Source organism: Athene cunicularia (assembly GCF_003259725.1).
Source record: "Athene cunicularia isolate RWA chromosome 2 unlocalized genomic scaffold, athCun1 chr2_part1, whole genome shotgun sequence".
NCBI lineage: Eukaryota > Metazoa > Chordata > Aves > Strigiformes > Strigidae > Athene > Athene cunicularia.
The window spans coordinates 105,671,356-105,692,421 of record NW_020799095.1 but is presented as its reverse complement, the minus strand read 5'-3'; the positions used below and the strand labels follow the sequence as shown (position 1 = coordinate 105,692,421).

The 21,066-nt window shown below is 40.6% G+C and overlaps 1 protein-coding gene across 1 annotated transcript; it reads left to right on the top strand.

The window, feature by feature from the left end:
• The first annotated feature begins 732 nt into the window (after positions 1 to 732).
• TIMM50 (translocase of inner mitochondrial membrane 50) lies at positions 733 to 2,058 on the top strand. Its single transcript, XM_026841452.1, has one exon. It carries the CDS (start codon positions 733 to 735, stop codon positions 1,993 to 1,995), a length of 1,263 nt encoding a protein of 420 aa, XP_026697253.1. The 3' UTR covers positions 1,996 to 2,058.
• The last annotated feature ends 19,008 nt before the right edge of the window (positions 2,059 to 21,066 follow it).

Sequence of the window (21,066 nt, the reverse complement as noted above, 5' to 3'; positions counted from 1 at the left end):
CTCTGTATTATCAACACTGTTTTCAGCACAAATCCAAAATATAGCCCTGTACTAGCCACTATGAAGAAAATTTGTTCTATGTCAGCCAAAACCAGCACACTAGTCAATTCCATGTTGATTCTGCCCTCCAAAGATCTTATGCACAGAACCAAGAGAACAAGGAACTGAAACGCGATAGATTACATGAAATCTAACACAACTTTATATAAAGGTATGTGATAGACTGTATCCTAACCCAGGTGAAACACTGATGGTCCCATTATTATGCTATGTGGGCCCCAAAGGACCAAAACCAAAGCCACTAGTGAGTATAAATTCTTGGGTAATTTTTAAACACGTTGATTAATTTTACTTCTAGCAGTTGATTTTTTGTGCAACTGCTGAAACAGTGTGCCTTGTACTGCAGTATTCACAGCTGTGACGGCAGCCATCCATAGTAGTAACTGCATATAGCATTTCCTACAGCTGAATCGCAGTTGTTCACATTTGACCCTGGCATGAAAGACACTCATAGACACATAAACCACCAGTTAAACAGCAGATGGATTGGGAGGAGTGGGTAATAATCCCACTCCCAACTTTACTCCTGCCAGAATCTGTCTGTGTCATCTTGCCATTGAACTTGGCTGTGATGGCTGCCACCAAAGGGGAGAGACAGGTTGTGTGTCTGGGTGGCCTGGAGCGCGGCAATGCAGGGCTGGAAGCCCCTTCCAGAAGCAGTGGTCATTCTCCATGGTCTCTCCTTCAATTCTATATGCAACATTAGTTGCCTGTCTAGTTCCCAGAGATTCCCCCTGCTCATCCCAATACAAGCTGACCTGCAAAGGGTCCTTGAAACCATTTCTGAGAAAAAGCAGTATTGTCTCAGCCTATCCTCCTTCTTTTTCATTAGTAAAAGATGGCAGCAGCGGCGGTGGCAGGGCGGGTGATGGCACCCTAGGAGCCTGCCGGGCCCGTGCCACGCTGGGCCGGGCTGCGAGCAGCACCACCGGTACCGAGGCAGTGCTGCGGGAGCAGCTGAGGCAGCACCAAGTGACAGAGGGACCCCTGGAACGCACCGTGGGCCCGGAGGAGGAGGGAGAGGACAAAGAATGGTGGCAGCAGGAGCGGATGGCAGCCGCTCGCCACTTGGTCCTGCGTCTGGTGGGGCTGCTGGGTGCTGGGACCGGTGTGGCATTCATCTACATCTTCAGCAGCAATGTGGTGGACGAGCACAGGACCAAGATCCCTGATGAGTTGGATGATGACCCCATGGACATCCAGCAGCACCGCAGGATGTACAAGTACTTCAAGGACCACAGGCAGATGATCATCAAGCCCGCCAGCCCCAAACTGCTGCCGGGCCCCCTGCATGAAACCTACTACCAGTCCCCCTACACCCTTATTATTGAGTTCACTGACATCCTGCTGCACCCCGAGTGGTCGTTCGTCACCAGTTGGCACTTCATGAAGCGCCCGGGCATTGAGAGCCTCCTCCAACAACTCGCTCCCCTCCATGAGATTGTCATCTTCACCTCCAAAACCGGCATGACCACCTTCCCCCTCAATGATAGCAAATACCCCCATGTCTTCATTTCCTACTGCCTCTTCTGTGATGCCACCCACTACATGGACAGGCACCACAACAAGGATATTTCCTGCCTCAACAGAGACCCCACCAAGGTGGTGGTGGTGGATTACTGGAGAGAAGCTTTCTGCCTGCAGCCCTACAATGGGCTGGCACTGCCTTGCTGGGATGGCAGCTCCAATAACCGCGTGCTCTACAACCTTACCACTTTCCTCAAAACCATCGTCCTCAGCGGGGTGGAATATGTCCAGAAGGTGCTGGAGAATTACACGCTGGAGGAGGATCCATTGGAGGCTTTTAAACGCCACCAGTCGCAGCTGGAGGAGGAGCAGCAGTGCCTGGCTGAGCTGGCACAGGCAAAGAAGCCGAAGGGGCTTTTTCTGGGCCGCCTGACTGGGTGCTTTTGGCTGTGCTCCAAGCAGCAGTGATGTCAGCATGACATCATCACCACGGCGCTGTGACTTCATCACAAAGGTGATGTGATATCACCGCGGTGCTGGGACATCATCGCTACGGTGCTGTGATGTTTGGGGGGGGCAAGGTGACACATCCTGGCCACCGTGGGAGCGGCGGATGATTATTGGACAATGTGGTCCTGGTGTTTTTGGGGGGAGGGGGGGGAGGGAGGGGAAGGAATCGAACCCAATGGGTGTGAATAAAGGGTGATGTGGAAAAAAAAAAAACAAAACAAAACAAAAAAAAACCAAAAAAACCCACAATTAAAAAATGAGCCAGCAGTGTGCCCAGGTGGCCAAGAAGGCCAATGACATCCTGGCTTGTGTCAGCAATAGCGTGGCCAGCAGGGACAGGGAAGAGAATTTGCCCTTGTACTCAGCACTGGTGAGGCTGCACCTCAATTCCTGTGTTCAGTTTTGGGCCCCTCACTACCAAAAGGACATTGAATTACTTGAGCGTGTCCAGAGAAGGGCAACAAAGCTGGTGCAGGGTCTGGAGCACAGGTCGTAGGAGGAGAGGCTGAGGGAACTGGGGGTGTTTAGTCTGGAGAAGAGGAGGCTGAGGGGAGACCTCATCGCCCTCTACAGCTACCTGAGAGGAGGTTGCAGAGAGCTGGGGATGAGTCTCTTTAACCAAGTAACAAGCAATTAGACAAGAGGGAATGGCCTCAAGTTGCACCAGGGAAGGTTTAGACTGGATATTAGGAAGTCTTTCTTTACAGAACGGGTTGTTGGGCGTTGGAATGGGCTGCCCAGGGAGGTGGTGGAGTCCCCATCCCTGGAGGTGTTTAAGAGTCGGGTCGACATAGCGCTGAGGGATATGGTGTAGTTGAGAACACTCAATGCCAGGTTAATGGTTGGACTAGATGATCTTCAAGGTCCTTTCCAACCTAGTTGATTCTGTGATTCTGTGATTCTTAATTAAAATGGAATGCATCTTCTGGTGTAAACAGGAATCCATCCTAACATTTGTCTGAAGGCACTAATAATCAAATAGCATAAATCATATAGTTAACCTTTTGACATAGTAGTTTTAATTAATACATTTTTAATCTTACATGACAAGATATATCTGCTAATGAGTGATGACACAGCCTAGAGAAAGAAGTATGGTATTGAGCCTCAGGAATTCTGCATTACATATGACTGTATACTGACATTTGTGGATTTCAGCAACCAGCTTAAATCCCCATTCAGGAAATGTCCCAAGTTGAAATTTCAGTACAAACTTATGAGTTGACTATAAACATTCTGAAGTAGCTTTTTGAATCAAAAACTTCACTTCCAGGTAGATTTTATCTCAACCTGGACAATAGGGACTATTTAATCTAATTGTACTCTCACAAAACCAGAAGGATAATTTAGAAACTCTTTGGGGTTAAAAGATGTCACTGACATCCTAATGATGAGATAGTTTATTTACTAATCTGTTCAGACGAGCTCTTCTTCTTAAACACAGTAAGAAAGATGGAGGAAAAAAGCTTTATTTCCACGTAATGTTAGTGATGTACTTGATGGTCCAGTTCAGTAGAACATCAACAGCATATGAAGATTTCCCCAGAGACCTTCATCACTACTGGTGTAGATCTCATCACATTTATTCAACACATTTATTGCTCTGGCGCTTTTCACAGATGGCTGTGACACTAGTTTTTCTCCTTGGCTTTTTTTAGCAACTGTACTTTAAAGAAAACAAACTGGACTAACAAATCTTGCTAAGATTCTAACATAAAGTACTAAAGGGATAGAAAAAGTCTCAGTTAAGAGTGAAATGTACCATATGCCCTCCAACAACTATGCATCATTTAGAACCACCTTTGTGACTGTCTTATTGTTCCCAATTGTACTTGGATGTGTGAAGAGATAAAACTTTCACTCCAAGCTGTAAATGTCTTGTCTTCTCTTTTTTTTTTGTTTTTTGGTCATTTCTGAAAAATACTTTTTTGGCATAATTTTTTGCGAGAGATTTTATACAGATAAATAGAGCTAGGTAATTAATAGCTTCATAGTCATCCTCTACTATGAACATTTTTAGTTCAAGAACACAAACCAATTTTAATTAAAGGGGATGAGTTTTTAATCTACTTGCTTTTTATAGGACTTATTAAAGATAAAAGTGATGTATGGAGAGTCACTGTCTTTGAGTGTATGTTATAACCCTTATTTGCATAATAAAAGAGACTATGCATAAGCTTAATAGTAATCATAAATGTATATTAATGAAGACATTTATAGACACATGAAAATGTATATCACATAGGGAAAAAAATCTAAGTTATTAATGTTGACAGATTCAATACAGATGACATTATGTATGTTAATATTATTACAAATCCTTATTGTTATTCATAGACTTATATAAATATTTTCATTATGAATCATATTCTGTCAGTTCTCATGAGAAAATAAAAATACATGATGGCAATACATAGTGGCAAAGTGGCATTGTCATGTTTATATTAATGTCAAGTTCAAATTAAAATTAGTTCTAAAATTAGTGACAAAGACATTGTTTCACATTTTAAAATAATAAGCATTCATGTTAATGCTGCTAATAAATTGATATTGAAATAACCAGCTTCAATAACTATAGATTGAATGTGCTTGTTGTCAAAGTAAATTGAAATAGAATCTTTTGAAGTTGTCATTACTGGCCAATGAATAAGCAAAAGGATGTGCAGACTCCTTGCCCATGAATGTGGTGGTCCTGATTCTTTTTCTTGAAGACATTTATTTTGTTCTAGAACTGGTATTTCACTCTAGTTATTTTAATCCTTATGCCACAAAAGCCTGGTTCAAGTCTTGCCGAATGTCATGAATGGCTCTGGGATCCAAACACAGAGTAGTCACTGAGTATCCTAGGGTTCCCTGAGCCGTACTTCACCTTCCTTCACCCCAGCTTCAGTTATGGACCACATACAATGTTGAATTAATCTTTGGTCCAGCCTGCTAGAAGGATCACGATACTTGTTTGATAAGTTATATTTTCACTCATTTTCTTAAGAAAGCTTTAAAAGATTACTTATCCACATTCTTAATTTAAGGGTTTTATTAACATGATGGCGCAATTGTTTCACAACATGGAGTTGTTTATTGCATATATGGTACAGTCAGCATTTTTGTACTGTTTTAATCAGACAACGTAAAGTCCCTGAGAGCTGTTAATCACAGACAGAAGATTAAGCCTTTTTTTCTCCTCTATTTTATTTTGCTTGAGCCAAAAACATATGGAAAAATCTACATAAGACTCAGGATATTATTGTTTCCCAGACAGAAGTTAAAACAGTTTTAATACACCATAACATATAGTGAGCACCATTCATGAGAATTAGTGTTTGGATTGAATTATGTTGCTACTCTGAAGAGGATTTAAGAAACCTTAATAGTCAGTCCTTTGGGAAACACAATAGCTGCACATAGAGAGTTTCATTTTGAAGAAGCTGAGTTGTATATGGATTCTTATGGACACATTTAACATATTTTCTATAGTGAGTAACACATGTAAATGGACACCTGTGTACACAAAGGTCTTTGAACATATATAAGAAACCATCACTTCATTTAATCACTTAATTTTCATGTTTACTTGCCATATATGCTTCACAATTTAGGTAGAATTTTTCATATTAGTCTACCAATAAGTCTTGTCATTATTTTTTTTTTTCTTTTTTAATATTTGGGCTTAACTAAGGATATAAAAATCCATACAATGAGAAACTTGTGCAGAGGGTGTATGTATTAAAATTTACTTCTATCCTTTTTTCTATTCCCTGACAGGTTACCCTTCATTCAAACTATGCATTACTAGAGTCAGACTGGCCCTGATAAAAGCAGAAAAACTTATATAGATGGATCAACCTTCCACAGTTGTTATCCCACTTGAGAAGACAAATCCCACTGTCATTCACATTAATACAGACTCACTAGGTTAGTAACACTGTGTTGCACTGAGTTATTCTGCAGTCACCCTGATCAAAACTTGATTTCATCTATATAGGGAATGTTATTTCAAAATGAAGGTTAACTAATAGTCTGCAATAGTACCTGTATACAGATTCCATAGGCAGCATGTATGCAGAAAAAAAAATGTGAAAGATGACAAATCCAAGAGAATCTAACTTTAAACTAAGGAAATTCAAAATGAGAAAGAAATATTACATCAAATCCACCCAATCAGAACTGATAATTCTGTCTGCAAAGCCATGATCTTGTTTCCTGTTCAGGAAAATATGATCTCAGTAATGCATAGGACACTATTTCAGACAAATACTTTAATGGTGTGATTAGTTTTAATAATGTAAATTATCCCATTAAAATCTGTTTACCAAATCAGGGAGTAAAATAGCTCAGAGAGCTGCATCCTTCAGTCTCTTTTAGTAAAACACTCTTTTTTAGCCTAGAAGTACAGAAATTTGTATGGATGTCTTGGCAGAAAAGTAAAAGAGAACTGAATGTTTGAGAGCTGAATTTTTCCACTTAATGTGCAGCATTAAAATCAAGGGCTTTCCTTTAGATATATTTTCAGACTGTCTTGTGTATGGATAGCTTTCACATAAATCAGTGATGGTTCTACACTTGGATCATCTCTTTCTGATACTATCAAAACTGAATAAAAAGACATTGTTCACTCCTCTCCTTTTTCTGCCCTCCAGCCTTTCATTTGGGAAGGATGAGAAACCATGTCTAACCCAAGGAAAGGAATGAAACACAGACAAGCTACATAGCAATCTGCAGCTTAAGCCTGGCATGAGATCAGCCTCTAAAGTGCTTCCTTTCAGAGAAGCAGCTTACCTACCTTCCATAAGTATGTGAAAGTCTGTTTCTTTTCTACGTTTTGTCAACACTTGTTTATCTCATCCTACGAAATCTCCTTGAATTGAGTTGCGTGTCTGCAAAATGAATCCAAGGCTCAAACAAGCTATTGACATTCTCTGCCCCCACCCAAGAAAAGTTTCTTTTTTCTGTTGGCAATGATCCATGACATTTAAATTCTGTCTTCCACAACAGGCTTATAGAAAACTAAAGAAAGAACTACAGTGCCACTGAAGGAAACATAACTTTATCATTCTCATTGAAACCAACTGGCAAAGCCAGTAAGGATAATGTGAATTTTCTTTACTAGCTTACTTCTTGACTTTTTACATGACTGACTTTCTGACACACTGTAGTGTGCCATTTTCAAGATTTTAGTATGGATTGCCACAATAACAATAATGTCCATGATGGAGAAAGAATAAGGGCCTTGAGACTACATCTGAGTTTGTTAAGAATCAGTTTGAAACCCATTTTAATAAGGCCAGCAGCTCCTGTTTTATATGGAAGTGAAAAAGGTAACAAACTCCCCCAATTAATCCAGGTTCTGAGCTGGCTTCTGCCTGGCCACGTTTATGTCACCGCTGATCTGGAGGGACTCCAAACTGGACAGTCTGACTGTCTCCTGTGTTTCTTCTCACCAAATTGTAATGTCAACTCAAGGCAAAGCTTTTCTTTGATGTGCGGCTTTAAGAAAGCAGCATTACCAGAAACCTCATCTCTGGGGTCTACAGATACTCAAGCTGTAGGGAAAATAAGTCCAGACTCCTGGAAAATGCATTTCCTTGAAGAGATGTCCCAGCCAATGTCACTTGATAAAGCTCCTGTGATTTCATGGCAGAACTCTGAGCACTTAGGACTACTTCCCACTGACCTTTAACTCACACTTCACATTCTATATTTTTCCTTTTATTTCTGATTACAAGGAAATTAACTCATGCAATCATTTACAGACCTGATGAGGAACATATAACAGCGTGTTTCCCTCTTTCCTGCAATTCACTATTCCTCTCCCTCTTATAACTGAAAGTGATTCATAGAATAATAATAATGAGAATGAGAAAGACATGCTAAATGCATTCTTGTAACTACTAGTGCATGATTGCTCTCTGACATATGCGCTCCGGTGTTTTCCCCAAGCTTGCTGTAAAAATGATGGCATTCTCATGCAGAAGATACTTCCAGTAAAAAAATACACTGGTTTTATATGCAGCCTGTATTTATTTAACCATAATGTCACTCTAAGTCTGGATCATTTCCTCACCCTGTTTCACAATTATATTTGTTGTATCTCAGCTGATCCATTTCCACATTTGTTGTTTGGCTAAGTAAAATGTAGGGACCTTTGAATTGTTCCCCATCTTTAACTCCCTCCTTCCATTGAACTGAAGGCAATAGTCCAGGTGTGATCTGACCAGAGAGCTACAATAACAATGCTACTGTGAAGAATTATTGTTCCGTTGGCTTACTGCACAAGATCAGATTGTTTTTGTTGCCACTGCAATGCATTGCTAACTCCTACTTAGCTGTTTGCATGCCTTCAGCTCCAGATCTCTTTCAGTATGAGGCATCTCACATCTTTCCATCTCCTGGAATATCTGGGCTTTGGAAGAATTTTGGTTCTGCTCTCTAAACAAATTGTATTTTACTGACTGGACATGTGTCAGAGTATCCCCTGAGAGAAAAAAATCTTTTACTTGGTACATCTAGGGACATAAAAATAGTAATATTTTCTCTGGCCAGTTCTGCTGTGGTGAGATTTACTTGCTTTCTCATCATTTTCAGAAGGAGAAAAGTGTTAGGTTCCATATCACACAGACTCAACAATCCAAAGAAGACACACGTAGCCTAGTTAGTACTCATTAGCTTCTTATACATACATGCATTTATTCGCACTTAAAGATGCTTGCTATCATAGAAGACCTCATGTAAGTTTAGGCAGCATTAACTATCCACCTTCCAAACTCTTTTTACTTTCCAAATATCTAAAGAGTTTTCAGGAGTGCAAAGAAAAGGGAGAATTGTAACAAAAAACTTGCTGACCCCTTTCTAAATGTCATGCAAGTGATTCTGAACATAGACAAATCTCTTTTCTCTTGGTTCCTATGGAAACATCCACCTCTGCTCTCCTTTATCACCATATAGTTTATTTCTCATGTCTCTAGGTATTTTCTTTCTCTGCTTCCCAAAATGTTTGAATTGAATATACTTTCCATATTTACTCCTTATGTGATTTGACAATTTCCATATCATTGATGGAAGCATCCAGCAAGATTTCAAGAGAATCTTTCCCCCACCCCTTGGCAAAATCTCCATAACTTCACTAGGGGAAAGGGTGGACTGTCAGGATTTCTACAAAAACCTGTTTCTATTTTAGATCTGCTTCCTCCATAGAGGCTACAGATGTTCACCACTGAGACAGGTAGAACGGGTGGCTGCAGATTATATGCATGCTTTCTTCAGCATTAAAATCACACATTCGCCTGTAAAATTAATCATGGTAATAACTGTAAGCATCTATTTATGTGTAGGCAGAAATGCGAAATACAGGTTGGGCAGGTAATTTTCAAACTTTTTATTCTTTTTCTAGAGTAAAATAATACCTGTGATAGATTCAGTGCATTAAAACTAATTGTGACTTTAGAAAAAGCATAAAATCAGAAAAAAAAATAGACTATGAGTGATATTACCTTCAAGCCATTAATAGATCATTTCAGTCTTGCTGCATTTCTTAATAAAGAAAAAGGAAGGAGGCATGGGAAGAAAGGTGTTATTTTCTGAATGTCTATGACCATGGTCTGGAAAAATATTGTGCTGTATCTAGGGGAGTGAGTTTTTACATCACCCAGTGAAGAGCAAACTTTTATCTGAATGCAAGATCAATGTTTTTTCACATCTTCAGTTATAACATTACTTCTATCTCCCCAAAAAGGGAGCTGTTTTTAACAAGGATTATATCAACACTGAAAATTACAGTGTGATCTCATTAATAATTTTATCAGCAAAATTGGGGTGCAACAATCTCTGGGAGCAAATAGGAGGGTACACCTGTGGATGAAGAGAAGGAAGAAATGTTTTAAATCACTTCTAATACCAAAGCCAATTCTAACACCAAGACATGAAATTACCACTAAACAGCCGTGATGGGACTACATATTGAAGTGTGATAAGAAAGCAAGCTAAAGAGCAAGCACTGGGCATATTTCTAAAAAAGGAAGGCCCAAGTAACCTTCAACTACCAGGGGTTTTTTGCACTCTTTGCATTCTCACTAGGTGATGCACAAAGATAGTAACTTTTATCATTTTAAAACATGAAAGAATTTCAGACAGGACTTGCATTTGGGGGCATGTAAGTCTCAAGGTTGTCTTTTTGCCAATCTGCTGTAACATTATTGTACTCAGGGTGCACTGCTGACAGTCACTGTTTTGCAAAAATGATGTAAAATAGGGAACAGGAGTAAGCAGTTTCACTTCGTGAACAAAAAATGTCAACTTAGCTGTTATCTTATGGCCTAAGTGATTAGCAGAAATACACAATCATTTCTGAAGCTGTTTACTGTCTCACAGAGGCAGCCAAATTTCCAAGCTATCTGAAATCTTTTGTTTCCAATTTTCGGGGTTGTTTGCTTATATTTGAGAGGATACTTCAATCTCTCACAACGATTTTGTTGCCAAATTTTTGTATGCTGTTGTTTTATTTTCTAACTCACTTCCCTTTAAGAAATGTTCTCTTTTACCATGGGTATGAAGTGATCAGGCACTTTTCAGCACAAAGAAGCCACCAATCAAGCATTTGTTGTATAATTTAAACATGTGGCAAGGGAGAGACTATGGTATAATTTCATTGTGTTGTTCACCCGGCATACCCAGATAAAGTCCCTAAAGGCTCTGTAAGTGTACCAAAAAAAAGTTGTTTTTTTCCATCTTTCTCTTTCTCTTACTCCCTCATTACACATTGGGCTTTAATCCAAAATACTGGAGGTCAGTCTGAGGGATTTTTTAATAACTTAATCCTTAAAATCTAAGATCTACACTTGTTTTCTCTTCACCTAAAAAGAACCCCCAAACCCCAAAAAAAACCCACAATATTTCTTTCTGTTGAAGACTTATTTTTTTTTATTCTAAAGAGGAGGTTGGATTCTCAACTCCATTGGGAACTGCATTTTCTTTTCTTTGTTCCAAAGGTGGCTGGCTTTCAGAAGGCCTTTAATTATCTAATATTAAATTGCTCAATCTGACTTTTCCAATGTCTCATATAAAGCAGAATGCTTAAATCTGCCCCCTCTGATGGACTGTAGTTAAAGTGATATTTAATTTTCTAATTCTGGGATAATTTATTATGATAAATAAATTACTTTATTATGGTAGTGAATTACATCAGTAATTGCTGTTATATTACCTTCAGGAGTTGTTAAAAATATATGTTTCTGTTGTAATAACGATTTTGCACTAATGTAACTTAGTACCGTGCTTTTTAAAAATATATGTTATGATTGTAATAAAATTACTGCATTTATATATTATCTTTCACCAAGGAAGATACTAAAACATTTAAAATATATACCTGTGATGCGATACAAAGACTCTGCAGAGAACTTTAGCAGGAGAAAAAAGGTTTAACTTTTTTGGGGTGGACAGTACAAGCACTCTGACCTCCTTTTTTATGAAATTAGATCAAAACACCAACTGTCTTCCATGAAAAGACTATTTGGAAATTGCATCATCAAACATTAAAGAGAAGCTTTATCTAGGGATACCACAGGAACTGTGTATGAATATTCCATATTCCAGGATTTCTCAAACTATGGTCCCTGGAAATCATAGGTCAAAGGTATCACCCTTCTTTGGAGACCACACATTTTTCCTGTTTGTTCATAGCAGGGATATGATGAAATGGGCAAAAAGTCAAACTCTAAAAATGGTATGCTATAGAAAGGGCATGAATTTGCTGTATATATTTACATGATAGTAAAATGAAAAAGAGATATCACCCTGCAGAATGCATCTCCTGCAAATGTGCACCTCACTTATGAATTTTACACTGAACCAGATGCAGCTGTGAGAAGAAGGAAGAAATTACTTCTCCAACTTCTGAGCTTTTATGGGAAAAGTCTTTAACAGATAGCATACTACATTTTGCTTCAGTAATGATAGAAGCAGAACCCATGTGCAGGTTTTGCACCAAAGTGCTACAGAGGTATTTGTTTCAGACTTAAATGTGCTTTCTACTGGCTTTGATTGACAACCGAAGTCAAATATGCCTAAGCCTTTGGTTCCCCAAGGGCCTGACCAAAAACTTTGATATATCTGTTATACAGCATGATGCCTGTTTTAAAGAACCTGTCCCCATAAGTATTATCCAAAATCTAGACCTATGAGCTGTGTTCCCTATATAATATGAGAGAAACAAGTGCCTCAGAGGTACGATTCAAAAGCTCATACCCTCAACTTTGGAAGGAATCAGCCAGTCAAACAGACAAATCCAAAGGGGTAAACTGCTTTTCTTCCACACTGATGCCTTTGAGCCAGGATTGTCCATAATACAAGGAGATTCACACTTGCATTCCTCACCTCCTAACACTTTTTCTACGCATCAGTTTGTCGGGTACCATATGAGGATTCTGTTTGGGGGCAATCGGTTTTCATGTGGACAGTAATGCGACATCTCCATGACATACAATGGAGTAGTTGCTTAACTGCTTTAGCCAAACAGGGAACCAGGAATGAGGTGATTTCCACAAAAGAGTACTTGGGGCTTATGCTGGACCTGCAAGGCCAGATATTTTTCTGTATGCAGCCTAAGATCTGGAAGTCTTTTGGAAGTAATCCACTCATCTGCAGGGAGTCAGATGAATATCTTGGTATTTTATTAGACACCTCTTGACCAACGGACTGAACTGGAGAAGTGGCAGAGGCCATGCTTTTAGCTTTGCAGAGAGTGCCACTATATAGGTTTGGGAGCTGAGCTGGAGGGCATTCTAGCAGCATTCTCAACGCTACAATAAAAGTTAAGCAGCAGCAATAATGAGCAGGACACACCTGTGCACTGATAGCAAGCTAACTGTGAGATTTTTAGTGACCATGTGCAGTGGCTAGGCCATGTTTCCAGTCACCAAAAGGGAAGAAAAAGCACTCTGCAAGTCTTGCTCTGCTGTTGAACAGTTCCCAAGGAACTGAGACTGCAGACTGCTGCTTCCTTACCAATTACATTCAGGAGTGTTCCCCAATTTCTATCTTAAAAGGCAGCTGTCGGTTCCTATTGCAAATTCTCCCCTTCCATAACTTTGCAGCTAATGGAATGATTTCTGAACTGACCTGGAGTTTGCTTAACCATAATAAGAAAGTTTGTTCACAAGAGAATGTTAGGCCACCTCTAACTCAGCTGATAAAGTCACTCCCTTTGCAATGACAGAAACATCAATATGTACAGAAAGTAAGGATGGGTTTTAGTGTTACTGAACCATTAGCCTTGGATGCTTGATTTTGAGAATAAGAAAATGGCTGTTTCTTTAACACTGTTAATGATCTTAGTGGAGAAAGGTATTCAACATGATTGCATTGCCAGCAAGAATATTGACATAACAAGGCTTTCTGGCTTTATAACCTATATTCACTAGCTGCTAGCCTGCTGAAAATTACCTGTTTAGCGGTACTTAGTGGAAACTGATTTTCAATGCAAACATTTATTGCACTTGTTAGTTTCAATATCTTTCCTATTTGCTTTTAGTAGTGGTGATGGTTTTCTTTGTTCAGCTCTTTTGCTATCTTTCATTTCAAAACTTGAGAATTACCAGACCAAGGAGTCTGAGTTTAAAAGGAATTATGACCAGTTCTCATCACATCATAATACCTCTACCTGTTTCATATTGCCAAATTAAAAGGCCTCACCTAGAAGCTGGTGATCTAAAGGAGAGAAAATAAATTATTAGTGCTCCAGATTCAGTTATGGAAAGGTTGGGGTTTCTTCCTTCAAAAAAATTCAAATCATTTAAATCATTTAGTAAGAAAGAGGTTTAGCTTTGAATGAATAAGTATTTGTTATGACTGGGATTTATAGAATCAGACCAGTGGAGGAAGAAATATGTTAGCAATATAGATTTGAACAGTTTAACGACCATAAAAAATTCCTTTACACTATTTACTTAAATAATGCATGGGCTAAAAAGCTAAATATTTGTACAGAAATGGAAAAGGAGAAAAATGAAGTTTGCCAAAGTAATATCCGAGTGGGAAACTGTGATTCCTAAATTATGATTTTCAAGTACCATGTGCCACCGAGCATCAGCATGCACACAGTGTTGCATTCCAGCAGGTCTTACAGAAGACATCTCTACAGGAGCTCTTTACTACAGCCAGTCTTCTGAAGGAAATTATTAAGGGAAGCAGCTCCCATTCATTTTTCATTCCTTGGGTTTTCTAATAGGTAGCAGTTTCATGATATGGATATTTGTCTATTAGGAACCCGATGGAAATTACCATATATATATCTTTCACATATAACACATAGTTCAAGGCACAGATTTATTTCCTGGCCTTTCTGATAGTTAAAATGTGCTATGGCATAAGATGAAGTTTTAATGAGATAGAACTGTACTCAAATGTTCTCTATGAAATACCCTTCTCTTCTTGTTCTGTGTAGTTAGGGTTAACTTTGAATTCTCTGCAAGGTCAAGTATTTCTCATCAAATTTGGAGAAGACAATGACAGGCGCTATTAGGCATATTATTGATATTATTCTCTTGTTTGAACCTGACTGATTTTCTGGGGATGATTTTTTCCCCAGAATTTTTTAAATGTTGACATGAAAAAACAAAAAGTAGACAGATCTTTCTTAAGCTGCCATAGATATAATTTCCAGCTACATCAAGGACACCTAAAGCATATTCTGTAAAATGTTCTAAAATACCTTAAGGATTTTGGTTTTATGATTAACATTCTGAGTTGGTTCACTAACTGGTAAAGTAGTTGATGGTTGATTTGAAAAGCAACTCCAGCACATGTTGTTGTGAATGTCAATGTCACTGAATGACACCAGAGTATAAAGGGGCATCCAGTTTCTGCTTTATAAATAAATAAACTCCACTGACATTGTAGGAAAGAAGTACTGGAATAAATTCACCCTTCCCAGTACCCCTCCTCCATCATATATACCCTGATCCATTTCTGTGAAACCACAAGACCAGGCTATTCAAAATGGAAAATTTCCATCAGTTGTGATTCTAAATGGCTTAGATGTTCTCAAAAAATTCTGCTGCAAGTCTTGTCTCATTTTAAAATTAAAATTAAAACACTCTCTGAGGAAGATGTCTCCTTCACTGCGATGAAGGCCATTAGGCCGTTATACCACTAAATAGGCATCTCTGGCCTGAAAAATATACCTCCACAGAAAAAAAGATAGGTCTTACAATCTGTCGCACCTTATGAAAACTTTGTATTTCCCTAATTTTGCAAAATGATCGACATTCTTGTTTTAAAAAAGCCTTTAGCAATGCATAAAATCTAAACTAGAGATCAGATTCTCAACTAATGTAAAGCTATTTCGCTCCATCAAATTCCAAGTAGCTAGCCAATGTACACCAACTATGGATCTAGTAAGGCTGTATCTTAATCCTCATTCTATTTACTGAATTGAAAGGATGAAGATGTTACATAGCCAGACTGTTCTTACCTACCATTGTCAAAATCATATTGATGTTGGCAATAACACTCTGACCAACCAGCTTAACAAAGAGGAGAGATTTGTGTAAGCCAAGTACATGCGTGCCTTGCAGGCCTGTCTCAGAGAAGGTGGCAATTTCCTCTTGCCCTTTTTCAGTATTCTTTAGACATAGCTTTATGAAAAGTTATAATATTCCCAGAGACATAGAAAAGATCCAGCTAGTCTTACTCAGAACTGAAAGCTTTAAAGGTTAGTCTTGAGGGACATTATTACACTGCAGGTCAGTAATGCCTAGTAACCTTTGCCATGTCTCCTGAGGGTGAACACACATTTTATGATACCCCATTCTGCTACAGATTAAAGTCTTTGGAAAGGCTGGTTTAAGGTTAGAAACTGTATGGAAAAATCCCCCAGAGGACACTCTGTAAGGGGACTGAGCACATGTGGCACAGCAGCACATTTGCCTCCCCTGCCCCTCGCTCTGATATCACTCTGTCTTCGAAGGTAAGGTACTAAGGGGATTCTTGACTCTAACAGAAGTTGATAAAATATTTTAGATCCATGCTTCCCAGACCAGATATTTTAAAGGGAAGGATTTGAGACTAAGCTGCTGATGAACACTACCTTTCAAAGCATGTGAAAGAAGAGAGTGGGTGAGGGGTTTGTTTGGGGTGGGGACATTGGTTTAGGGGCTTGGTTGTGTGGGGTTTTTTAAGATCTATTCAATTTAAGATTGGCTGTGCTCTTCTCCACTTACAAGTTGAAGTTTCTGTTCATTTCTTTTTGCAATTTCTCAGCTAAGCATAAGAACTGCTCCAGGAAATTTTCAGTGAAGAATCATTTCAATTTTGTAATGCATTTGTTTCAACAATCACCATGGCACTTATCTTAACCTTCTGAATTAGAACAAGCATACTAGATTATGCTTCAGTGACAGACTATAGTGTGATAAACTCAGTTTTTAAGTTACAGTCTATCAGATTATAGTAGTGAGATTAAACATTATCATTTGACTTATTTGAACAATCATAGCTAAAGTAAATACTTGAAATCTAGAATTTACTGCCATAGTGTTTTGCTCTTGTTTTCCTCCTTTACTTACTGTGCATTTTGGCAAATCAAGAAGTCACATTCTTTTTTTCAGTTAAAAATTATTATATGATGTTGGAAATTAGAAATGAGTTTTAAATAAAAAGGAACAAAAATATTCTGCCTTCCCTCAGAAATCCATAGAAAATCAAGGTATTTAAATTAACATCCTCTGCCTTCTGCTTATAGCAAAAGACTGGATGTAAAATTAAGCTCCATATGTAGGCTGCATTTCTTAAATTTTAGAATGTTTGGATCATCGGTCCATTGTCACTGATATAAACTGGAAAAATTAGTAGAGAATATCATATCTTCAGCTGACATAAAATAAACTGCATTCAGCTGAAGTCTGTTGTTCTGCACTGATCTGAACAAGTTACAAATCCGGTCCTTTAATGCGTAGGAGGAAAAGTTGAATAGTGCAAGAAGTTCATATTGCAACAAACCTTTCTGATTTGGCTGTGAGAAATATGTTTCAGAACCAGCTCTGCCTCCAACTTTCTGGTTTAGGCCCAAAAGCTAACAATGCAGCTCACTGCACTCCCAAAGTAAAGGGTTTAAAAATAATCACTTTAAAGGAGCACCACTGCCATGTTTTTTTGCTTTTGCTTTCTTTTTGTTTTTATCTCTCCTACATCCCCTGCCTAAAGGTTGACTTTCAAATTTGGAAGAGGTCCAAAATCCAATCTATCTTTGTTTATCTCTGTATTTGAAACTTCCATTTCTTTCTTTGTTAAAGTGTAGTTTTCGTGCTTTCTCTAGAATCAAGAGAAATCCTTGTCAGCCTTGTAGAAATCAACACAATGAGGAGCATCGGTGGAAAACACACACAGGAGAAGCAAAGACATGTTGAGGTAGTGTTGCATTTTCTTGTCCAGCTTTCAAGGACTAACAATTTGATAACAACGTGTGTATTTTCTATTAGGATTAATTACTCTCATAAAACCATTTTTAGGCTCACACAGACTCATTCTGATTTTTCAGGCCACTAAGCATTGAACTGAGGAGAGAGGCTCTGAGGAGGAGGACAGCAGTGGGGAACCCTCCTGAAAGCAGCAAAAACCCGCAGCAAAAACACAAGATGTGAAGGCAGAAGGCCAGGGAAGAGGGAGAGCCTCAAATCACCTCCCCCCCTGAGCACGAAGAGTGAGCTGATGATGATGAGGGTAGCGGGGACTCAGAGTGGGTGGAGACTGGAGTGACGACACCCCACACCCCTCACAGACAAGAGCTGCCCCCAGGGAGCACGAGCGATCAGGGTGGGCAAACAGTGCACGGCGCGTCAGAAGGGTTCGCACAGACAGGGCACAGTCCCTCTCCAGGGTCTAGAACTTACCTGAGCTAGTTCCGTCTTACCGTCCTCCACAATTAGACTGAACCATGGTCTCCACCCGCGTCAAAACCATCACCAGAAAGAATGTGGCAACCCAAATGGAGGTGCCATGCAAACATGCAGTGGTCCAAGTCCCGGGCTGCAGGGAGTGCATGGACCTGTCAGTGCTGTTCGAGGGCAGCAGTGACAACACATGTGTGTGCTGTACTCAACTGGATGACCTGCTCAGCTTGGTGGCAGAAGTCAAAGAAGAGGTCAAGAGAATAAGAAGTATTAGGGAGTGTGAAAGGGAAATTGATTGGTGGAGTAGTACCTTGGCACCCTGAAGCAACAGGAGCACATGGAGGCTCCAAACAGGGCAGGTAATCCCTCATCCTCTTGCTACCAGGCAGAAGGAGGGGACTTAAGAGACAGGAGAGGCTGGAAACAGGTCCCTGCTCAGGGAGGCAGGAAAATCCTCTCCTGACCTCCCTTACCCTCCATGGTGCCCCTTCACAATAGATTCAGGGCCCTGGAACTCTTGAATGGAGAAGGAGGAAGAAAACGGGACAAATGAGAAAGACCAAGGTCCACCAAGGCCGGGTTGTTCTAGACCGGGTATTAAAACCAGTTCTGAAAAGAACATCAAAAGACTCATTGTAGTGGGTGACTCCATTCCGAGGGGTGTTGAAGGCCCCATATGCAGACTGGACCCACTTCATAGGGAAGTCTGCTGCCTCCCTGGGGCCCCCGTCAAGGACCTCATGGCAAAACTCCCCACTCTAGTGAGACTCAAGGACTACTATCCTCTCTTGGTTTTTAAGGTAGGTAGTGACGACATTACTAGGAGAAGTTCTAAAGCAACGAACAGAAATTTCAGGTCCTTGGGGAAACTGATAAAGGAGTTGGGGGCACAAACTGTGTTCTCCTCCATCCCTTCAGTTGTGGGGATGGACGAAGAAGAATACCAGAGAAATCAGCAGATGAACTGGTGGCTCCAAGACTGGTGTTACTGTCAGGGCTTTGGATTTTTCAATCGTGGGTTGGTATATAGGGCACCAGACCTTTTGACATAGATGGAATGCACCTGTCCCAGAGAAGGAAGAGCATCTTGGAGCAGGAGTTAGCTCGGCTCATTAACAGAGCTTTAAACTAGATTTGAAGGGGGAAGGGGGCAAAACATCGACCCGTCTGAAGTGTATACCAATGCACACAGCATGGGTAACAAACAGGAGGAGCTTGAAGCCGTGATGAAACAAGAAAATAATGATGTAGTGGCTATTACAGAAACATGGTGGGATATCTCCCATGACTGGAGTGTGCCAGTTGATGGCTACAAGCTCTTTAGGAGGGACAGACAAGGAAGGAGAGGTGATGGGGTGGCGCTGTATGTTAGGGACTGTAATGATTGCTTTGAGTACAAGTGTAGTGAAGACAGGGTGGAGTGTCTTTGTGTTAGAATCAGGGGGAAGGCCAACAGGGCAGATGTTGTAGTAGGAGTCTACTACAGGCCACCCACCCAGGACAGAGAGATGGATGAAATATTCTATAGGCATTTGGGGGAAATCCCACGATTGCTTGCCCTTGTTCTTGTGAGTGACTTTAACTTCCCAGACATCTGCTTGAAATACAACACAACAGAGCTGGACGAGTCCTGGAGATTCCTGGAATGTGTGGGAGATAACTTCCTGACACAGCTGGTGAGGGAACCAACCAGAGAAGGTGCCCTGCTGGATCTCCTCTTTGCGAACAGAGAAGGACTGGTGGATGATGTGGCAGTTGGAGGACGACTAGGGAACAGCAATCACAAAATAATAGTGTTCTCTATTCTTAGAGAGTACAGGAGAGGGTTAAGCAGCACTGACATCCTGGATTTCAAATGGGCTGACTTTCTTTTGTTTAGGCACCTGCTTGAAAGGATCCCCTGGGAGATGATCCTGAAGGGTATAGGAGTCAGGAAGGCTGAACCCTCTTTAAGAAGAAAGTCTTAATGGCTCAGGAGTAGGCTGTGCCCAGGTGCTGTAAGAGAAGCCAGCGACAGAGAAGACCACCCTGGCTGAACAGGGAGCTTTGGCTGCAACTCAGGGAGGAAAGAAGAGTTTACAGCCTTTGGAAGAAGGGGCTAGGCACTCACAGTGATTACAAAGAGGCTGTGAGGCTATGCAGGTTAAATCAGGAGGGCTAAAGCCCAGCTAGAAATTAATTTGGCCACAGCAATAAAGGACAAGAAGAAATGTTTCTCTAAGTATGTCAGTAGCAAAAGAAAGATCAGGGAAAACCTCCATCCCCTGCTAGATGCGTGAGGAAACATGGTAACAAGTGAGAAGGCTTAGGTCCTTAATGCCTTCTTTGCCTCAGTCTTTAATAACAAAACTAATTGTATTGAGGGAATCCAGCCTCCTCAGCCAGAAGACAGAGACTGGGAGAATGATCCCCCTGCAATCCAGGAGTCAGTCAGTGACCTTCTGCATCACACAGACACACACAGGTCTATGGGACCAGATGGGATACACCTGAGGGTGCTGGAGGAGCTGGCTGGGGTGCTCGCCAAGCCACTTTCCATCATTTACCAGCAGTCCTAGCTGATCGAGGAGGTCCCAACAGATTAGAAATTAGCCAATGTGACACCCATCTATAAGAAGGGTTGGAAGGATGATCTGGGAAATTACAGGCCTGTCAGCTTGACTTCAGTGCCCGGGAAGCTGATGGAGCAGCTCATCCTGAGTGCCATCACACAACACATGTGGGACAGATCAGATGCTCAGGCCCAGTCAGCAGGGGTTTATGAAAGGCAGGTCCTGCCTGACAAACCTGATCTCCTTCTATGAGAGGGCAACCTGCTTATTGGATGAAGGAAAGGCTGTGGATGTTGTTTACCTTGATTTTAGCAAGGCCTTTGACACCATTTCCCACAGCATTCTCCTGGTGAAACTGTCTGGATGGCCGGGCCCAAAGAGTTGTGGTGAATGGAGTTAAATCCAGTTGGAGGCCGGTCACAAGTGGTGTCCCTCAGGGATTGGTTTTGGGGCCACTCCTGTTTAACATCTTTACTGATGATCTGGACGAGGGGATCGAGTGCACCCTCAGTCAGTTTGCAGATGACACCCAGTTGGGTGGGAGTGTTGATCTGCTCGAGGGCAGGGAGGCTCTGCAGAGAGACCTGGACAGGCTG

Bases quoted from the DNA above. Each gene is read 5' to 3' on its own strand.
- TIMM50 (XM_026841452.1), top strand. From the start codon at position 733: ATGGTCTCTCCTTCAATTCTATATGCAACATTAGTTGCCTGTCTAGTT.